We start from the raw sequence: 8,705 nt of genomic DNA on the forward strand, positions 1-8,705 counted from the left end.
GGGCTGCCCTCGCTCTCGGGAAGCTAAGGACTGGGCTGAGCGTCTAACAAATCTGTAATGTCCACTTAGCTTTTATTTATTCTTGATCTACGTACAATAACTGCCGGTCAGCATTACTACAGAAGAGCCAGAAGCACAATCAAATCAAACGCCACGCAAACACAAGCACAAGTACAAGAAAAGAAAAACAATTGCGCTTGTGTCTATCCTTGGGTCGAGGCCGTTTTCCCGGTAAAATAAGCATTTTCATGCTTGCGCTTGTGCTTGCGTCTCTAGTGAAAACCAGGAGTTAATTTCAGACAACAAAGGATTGTCCTGCAACATAGCAATTTGTTTTTATTGTACATAATCTTTAGATACATGTTCAAGAAATAGTTTGACATTTTTCGCAATTAGAAGTGCAAAATAAATAACATCTAATTTTTATTTCCATGTAAATAAAATAATTATGTACAATAAGGACAAAATTTCTTTTTTGCAGGACAATTCTTTGTTGTCCGAAATTAATACCTAGTTTTTTTATGCGTCGATTCCGGTGCCGTCAATCTGCAACCAATCGATACCAATTTATCTATCGATTGGGTATCGATTGATATCGATTGTCATGAATTATCGATTCCATCGATTGGATACCACGAGATTATTGTAGTTCTCGTCTGGGTTTTCCTGGAGAAGGAGGGAGGAGAGGAGGCGGGGGATGGGGGGCTTGGCTGTGGCCCGTGCTCTCGGAGCCCCCTCGTCTCTGGAATCCGTCCTTCTCCTTTTGGGAGGCTTTGTTCCTTCTTTCCCATTCATCCTTTGCAAACACTTTCAGGAGTGAGAGTCGCCTGGCTGTGGCATGGCTCCCGGGGCTGCCCTCGCTCTCGAAACGTGTAAGACTAGACCGAGCGCCCAATAAATCTGTGATGTCCACTTAGCCTTTATTTCTGTACAACAACTGATACAATTATTGGAAAAAATTATCCGTTAACGACGGGAACGCTTGGCCGGCTTTAACTGGAATTTAGTATAATAAGATAAGAACTACGGCGTGTCTAGTGAAAACCCGGTGTTCATTTCGGACAACAAAAGATTGTCCTGCAACTTAGAGATTTTGTTCTTTTTGTACATAATTGTTTATAGTAACTTTAGATACATGTTCTAAAAATAGTTTGATTTTTCGCAATTAGAATCGTAATTATAATCATAATCAATTAATTATAATAATAATTAATTATAATAATAATTATAATAATAATTATAATCGTACTCTACCATCATCAGTTTCCATTGAAGGTGGGTTGTCGTCAATAATTACACGCAAATATGTATACAATGTACATGTACCTTTAAATTGTGTGCATTTGTTTTCCAATAACTTTTAATGTATACCATTTCTGGAGATAACTGTAGCCATCCAATAGATTACCATATGAATATTATTTGGTAATTTTAAAACTAGCCACTGGGTTACATTACTTTTGAAAATGATTGATAATGCTGATGATGAATATTTATAAATAAACATGCATGTATAAGCATCTACCTTTGTCTCTCATCAGTGTACTCTGAGTCACTCATATTATTAATTAAAGAGACTTAATTAACATCCTTTATTATGTCAATCCAAGTTCCAAATGAACAGTACACTGTATGTATGTATACTGTTGAAAAACATGATGTAAGCTCTCAATCAACCCAAACGTTGTAAACCCATTTTGATTTTCCCTCTGTCACAATATTATTTATACATGTAGATTCTGAAGTGGGCACCATCACAGAACATTTGAATCAACCTTCAAGTCAAACTCTCTCTGGTGAGTACAAAAAAAGTCATGTAACTTTCATTTACATGTACAGTATCAGCCATAATTGTTGGGATACTACCCGATGCACCTTGCAATGTTGAAATACTGATTCATGACACCGCAAACTGCTTGACTCAACATAAAGGGAAGGGTGCTTTGCGCATACATGTACATGCATATCTATTATTTAACAGACGCCAACACTATCCAAATGGTCAATTTTTTTTTGTGCGAGCATCAATACTCCTTGTCTGCATGTATATACACCACGGATAATAATTCTTGTGCAGGGAGAGAAAGGTAGCAATAAAGGCCATCCACAGAATTGTACAGGAAAATAATATTTTAAGCAAGTGTTCCAATTAATTTGGGTCCCTGGGGGAAGGGATTGGTGGAGCAGTACACTTTGTAATTTGGAGAACTTGGAAGTACTTATTTCACAGCAGGGTTACAATCTCTTCAGGTAAAATGAACAAAGAGACACTTTGACATCATAGCTGTTTTCTTCATTGAATGTGTATGTATAGCTCAGTTGCCTTAGCTGTGCAGTATTGCATCCACACATGAATCAGTCCCCTCTTGCAAGTGTAAAAATTTTCAGGATCTTGTTTTTAATTTCTTACATAATGGCAGGATTCGCTGAAGTTGCACCACAGATGTTCTGTGCCTGGCAAAATGAGGTTTATGGATGGCAACATCCAAACATAATCACGATGCCACTGCAGCTGGTAAGCATAAGTGCATAATTATTCTTGAATATTTTTGCCTTGAAATTGATTCTGTACGTGTTCTGTCATTCTTGACCACTTATTTTTGAACTTTTTTGACAGTTGTATCACCAGGCAGCGGAAGATATGACCCCCCTGATGCTGTATTTCTCCAACAATAATGCATGTGACATATACAGAGATGGTTTTTGCAGGTAAATATATCATTTGAGTTCAATAGACTGACTCCTAGTATATATGTGTAGTTAAATGTATCTTACTGCTTTGTTGATTAATTTTATTGTTGTCTCCTATCTCCAAAGGATGTCCCACCAACCGTCACCACCCCCCCCCCCCCCCCTCCAATTGATCTCCTTTTCCTGCATAGTCATAAATGGTGCAAAAATACTTCTGTATTAAAAGGAACCTGCATCCTTAGACATAGTTACTTTGGCATATTATGAATTTTCACTCAAGAAAGTAAACATTGTTAAAAATGCACTGTGATCTTTCTTCCTTCCGTTGTCGCAATCAACTGAAATTATTTTTGGACCTGCCTCTATGTGAGTGCTTTTTAATTAACTTATCAGGACAATCTGCTACCTGTAAGTGTTGCACCTGCCCAAGTTACTATAATGCACCCTACATGTACAACAACTTAAATCAATTGAGAAAAAAACTCCTCTGAAATTATGTACAGGTACATGTATACCATAAGCACAAACAAGTTCAGGATATATAATAAGGAATTACACCATCTAATTTTTCACAAAACGTATTATAATATGAATGGTAAACACATACTGTATACACAAACTCAAGCAAGATTAGTTATGTACAGTCATGTGCATGCAGTAAATAAATATATTGATTTTCTTTGTGTTAGGAACATACTAAGTGACCCACAAGTCATAGAGACTTGCAGCAGAGTGTACTTTTGGGCCACTGAAAGCTGCCCTGCTAGTGACGAAAGTAAGTACCTTTTTATAAAGCTATAATTGGGCCAGTTACACTAGAAGCATTGGAATTTACTTGTCCCATTAAAAATACAGATGCATTTGGCTATAAATGTACTTGACTGTATAATAAGAACTTTTATGATGTACAAAAAAAGTTAAAACATGGCACACATGTAGGCAAAAATGTTCTGAGCACATTTTGGTTTATATGACTGTAGAGCTGTTTACAATATGGTAAACATTAGGGGAGCTTGACTTCATTCCCAGCCCTGGCCACTCCTCTTCCAGGTCAACAGACTTGAACACTTATTGATGTGTCAACAGAGTCATTCATTTCTGAGCACAAATAAAGATTACTAATGTTGTTGTTGTCATTCCTCTGGCACGTGCACCATACGCGTATAGCTATGGTGTGGGTGGGCGCACACATATGGCTAACAAACCCCTTAAGCCTTCAAAAATGCCAGTAGTAACATGTCATTATACACGTAGTTCCTGATTTGACCAAATGCTTGCAGTCAAATTATATACAGGTATTCCAAATAAAACTGTAGGTACAGTATCTCAGTAGAAAACTTTTCAATCAAGTAACCTGATTAGCCCATTAACAACTCTAACAAATTTATTAACTTTTCATTTTCCTTAGTTCAAAGAACACTTCAGCTGCAAGGAACAACACCAATGCTTGCTGCAATTTGTCACAATGCTGCAGGAGCCGCTATGCCTCCAACTGTCCTGACTAATTGTATGTAGACTCTTACTGTGTAGTTAACATTATTTAAAAAAATTAAATATTTTTCTTTGAATAAATGTTATTTTAACCCACACAGTACTCACATTATTTTTTTACTTTATTTTCTTTTTGACATAGTAAATGATGTTCAAGGTGTGATTACATTCATTTTGGATGCAGTACAGCGCCAGCAAGATCAGCTTATGTTAAGGTAGAGTTTACAGTCATTTGTTTATTACTTATTTTGGCATTATGTCATCAATTGATCATGAAATGGAACGTTTTAAATCCCATATACTATAATCAAGGAAAATTTTTGCATCTTGGTCAATCAACATTATTTCACTTATCATGTTAAGTCTGGCTTAACCCTGTGATTGCTTGAATTGGAAAAACTTCCTTTGTTTTTAACCTAGTAAGTGATGTTACTTTCCATATAGGAGGAACAGAGAAATAAGAAGAAGGCAAGACCAGGAATATGAAGAAAGCCTAGCAACAGACAGGGAAAGGGTAAGTTTGACACCAATTTAAATTGTGGATTCCTCTCACCACAAAAAAATAAAACCATCTGATCATTCCAAAACAGTGCCAGCTGAGCTACACATAAGGTAACAGCTGTTTCACAACAAAGTGTGTCTTCTTTAGTTATACATGTATGTTACTAACTAGTGTTTTGTTTAAAACTTATGTTGTGTGCTGAATTAAAAATAATTGCAAATCGGTCAATGCTTGCTAAAGTTACGAAAGTTCATGTCATTAAAAAAGGGGCCAAATATTTATAGTGTAACATTCACATTGTGGCATTGTGCATTAGCTTCCCGAGAAACCCATACCCAACCCATGGAAGGTCATTGAAAATTCATAGGGTGGGGGGTCTTAAAAGTTTAAATTTTAGAGGGAAACTAATGAAGCTAAACTGGAATTTCTTAGGGGGACTGGGCGTGCAAAACAAAAAACCTTCCATGGGGGAGGTATGGATATTTTCTGGAACTGCAAATTAAATTCTTAGGCAAATTTACAAAGAAAATTCACTTACTGAAATATTAAATTAATCCAGAATGTTGCCCTATACCTTGTATTTTTCTTGCTTTTGAACTGAGGAAAAATGAGCCATCTTTACTGGAAGTCTGTTGCCAAACTCGCCATTATTATGCATTTTTCCATTTTAATTAACATTGACTGAAACAGTATTCAAAAAAGTTGGAGACAGCAAAATGGCTTAAGTTGTTCTTATAAGCTGTGAGAATTTTCATTATTACTGATTTCCTTTCAGTTCTCTTTCTGATAATTTGCTTTAACTTTAGGTCTACAACATCCAGAATGTTCACTCTATAGTGTTCAGTGCTTTTATCTCTCGAATGCCCACAGTGTTTACTTATACTGTTGTCATATGCAATTGATGTATACACATGGATGATTGCTCAAGAGCAAATAGAAAACATATTGGCATTTGATTTCAAATGTAGCGTCTGTACCCCTGTCGTGCCTATACCCCTGTGTTTACTATTAAAGGTCATTTAAGTTTCCTTTTCTCAACAAAAACAAATTAATCTCCTATTAAATCCAATGAAAATTTCTCCTGTTTTTGTGGGTGCATTTGAACATGTCCATTGTGAATGTTATTAACTAAATAAGAGGGAAAGACTTATAGGAAGTTATAGAAAAATAAGCTTAGAACATAATCTACAGTGTACACCTCAAATCAATCAAGTGAAACCATGATCAAGAAAATGTAGTATCCACAACCCAAGGGTCATTTGAAAGTGCTCTCCAGTTGGCCAAGAAAAAAATAGCTTTGTGCTAAGCTCTCTCAGGAACATGTACCCAAGACATCAAGTAACTTGCAGAAAATATTTATTTTTAAAAAAATTATGTGAAATTTTAGTTTTGGCCAATAATGGATTCGATTGTGAAACAGCTGTAAGAACTAAAAGAAGGTGCGGGATGCCCTGTTAGAAAGTTTTGGACGGACAGTTATTTATAACATTCACTGTATGTAACTTGACTTGAGTCTTTAGTCAAGACTTCCTAGCAATAATTGAGGTGATGATAGCACATTCATGCATAATATTAATAAGTTTCTTGGCTTGGACCTTACCAGGATCGGCAGAGATTAGAAGCGGAAGAGGGAATGGAAAGGAGAAGAGTTGCAGTTGAGGTAATGAATCCAGTAAACGTTACAAGGTTAAAATTAATAAATATTAATGTGGTGGTCTATTTTGTTTGGGTAAAATAAAAATCAAATCTCAGAAATTTCAACATGTTTTGACCAAGATCAGTTGACTGCAGGTACCTTGTTGGACAACTAGCATTCCCTTCCTCAGTGCCTTGCAAAAAAGTTGCATATGTTGTAGTTAATCCTCAGTTAATTTTAGTTTTGTTATGGATGGACGACAACAAAGGCTAAAAATTAACTTCATGTACAACATATATATCAGCGATACTAAACCCGATACTTGACTGATTGACCGACTGTCAGTCGATATGTCGGCCGACGGTTCTCTGATGATCAGCCAATGTGTCAGCCATATAATGACTCATTCTTGACTGCAACCAATGTAATATTGTCCGATATGTCGACTGACAGTTGACCAAACTATCGACCGCTTTTTAAGATAGAGAAAAGCTGCTCATATTGAGACTTTATATGTTATTATCTAATATTATATTTTAAGGCTAATGAAAGGGCCATTAGAGAAGCAAGAGGGCTGCTACCAGAAGAGCCCTTGGAAAACGAAGACACGTTGACAATAAGACTACGAGGACCTCAGGGCAATGACATAAGAAGAACCTTTTATGCTGTGGACACCACGGAGGTAATATTATTGTTGATTCATAATTAAATTTCTAAATTCCAAGAAAAATGAGAGATTTTCAAAGATTGATAAGCTTTTACATGTAATTACCTTTTTTGCTGCATGTGCTGTTGTTTCGGTTGCTGAAAAGTGCCAAAAAGATCAAAATTACAGATGTTAAAGACTTTCTCGAATGCCTTAATATAAAATAAACAGGTATAATTCACACCTGTTTCCTTAAATAAGCTACCTATAACAAGCCCAAAATTATTTGTTTAAACGCGTTCCATTTCTCAATAGTTGAGGTATTAAGGTGCCTTAACATTTCAAAATAAAGTAATGAAATCTCAGTTGGCATGAGTAAAGAAAGGTTATTGGCAAACTTTTGGAAATAAATGAACCTTAAAGGCTTAATGCAAATTAAATAAACAGCATGACTCACCAAACAAATCAGAAGTGAAAGTAAGCGTCTCAAAACCGTTCAGTTTGCAAGCGCGAGTTTGAAAAATGTCATTTGCTTCGTGAAGGCCCTTTTTTCAAAGAACTGGCGAACGTAATATAAAACCATACCTGGACTGTTACTGTAATTCCCGTCTCATCCGCAATTGCCTCATCACGCACCTTGTTATTTTGGGCCGATGGCCTCTTCTTGGAAAAGATCGTTGAGCCCTCTGTCAGCGGTGCAACGCGGCGACTAACCGCTGGCCAAAGAGCCCGAGGACTCTTGGTAAGAGATTGGCTTTCTTTCGGCGGGCAGGGTTTTTTCGAAACCGATTAGTATTAAAAGTTCACTGAGGTTTTCAACTCCCTCATTAAAGATGATTTTAAAGGCTCATTGTAATATAATGGTAAAGAAAGGCTAAGGCAAAACTTAGAGACAATAACTTTTTGGACGAATCCTTACGGATTAGTACATATAGTCGAACCAAAGGTCATGTTTGCCCAGGCTGGAATAAACCTGCTGTAGCAAATTGTGGCACTGACATCCCTTTTTTTTTAATTCTATATTTTCAGGTTCTCTTTCTTGCAGCCTTTGCTTTGTTGGGCTTACCGAGCGACCAGTTCAACTTAAGGGACTCAGTATCTGCAGAAAGAATTCCAAACAATGGCTCTCCATTAAGAGAGCTTTTTCGGGAGAACACTACCCTGTCCGTTGAAATGACTGACGAGGAATGAACGCCGTTTTATGTAGTTGGGGCACCCAAGGGTTCATTTCGATGAATATCTATCCAGAAGGAATTCGCTTGTACATATATGCCTTTCAAAAAAGATTCCAAACGGTCTGGAATTGTTTGGTTTATCAACAGATTTATTTGAAAAGGTAATTTGGCCACCGTAAATGAAATATTCTAGTGCTGGAGTTTTGAGCGTTCACCTTTTGCCAATCACATTATGTGCAGTTATTACCTCTGTTTATAAACCAAACATTTCACTCAACACCACAGTTTCTTAAGAAAATTGAACAGTTTGAGTATTTTGTCTAAATATCCGATTGACCATAACTCCACCAAAGAGAACTTTGGGTGTCCTTAAAAACCTGCTAACAATTATTTATTGTAACGTTAGCTATTCCAGTTTTTTCCCTATTCCTAGTTTCGTTCTAGCTTTTACATTCCCATCATCTTAAGGCAGACCTTCTTTTTATTATCGATAATTGTTTATTGTAGAAATAGTTTGGCATTTTTCATGCTTTCCATTTTCGAAGTTTTACTCATTGTTTTACA

General features: G+C 36.5%; 1 protein-coding gene across 1 annotated transcript; it reads left to right on the forward strand.

Moving 5' to 3' along the window:
• The first annotated feature begins 838 nt into the window (after positions 1 to 838).
• LOC146457158 (uncharacterized) lies at positions 839 to 8,705 on the forward strand. The gene is made up of 11 exons (XM_085092266.1): positions 839 to 872; positions 1,737 to 1,796; positions 2,421 to 2,515; positions 2,618 to 2,709; positions 3,381 to 3,466; positions 4,100 to 4,198; positions 4,325 to 4,397; positions 4,627 to 4,696; positions 6,288 to 6,344; positions 6,862 to 7,002; positions 7,996 to 8,705. The coding sequence occupies exons 1-11, from the start codon at positions 839 to 841 to the stop codon at positions 8,155 to 8,157; spliced, it is 969 nt and encodes a 322-aa protein (XP_084948392.1). The 3' UTR covers positions 8,158 to 8,705.

Source organism: Pavona decussata, unplaced genomic scaffold (assembly GCF_977016875.1).
Source record: "Pavona decussata unplaced genomic scaffold, jaPavDecu1.1 SCAFFOLD_245, whole genome shotgun sequence".
Lineage (NCBI taxonomy): Eukaryota > Metazoa > Cnidaria > Anthozoa > Scleractinia > Agariciidae > Pavona > Pavona decussata.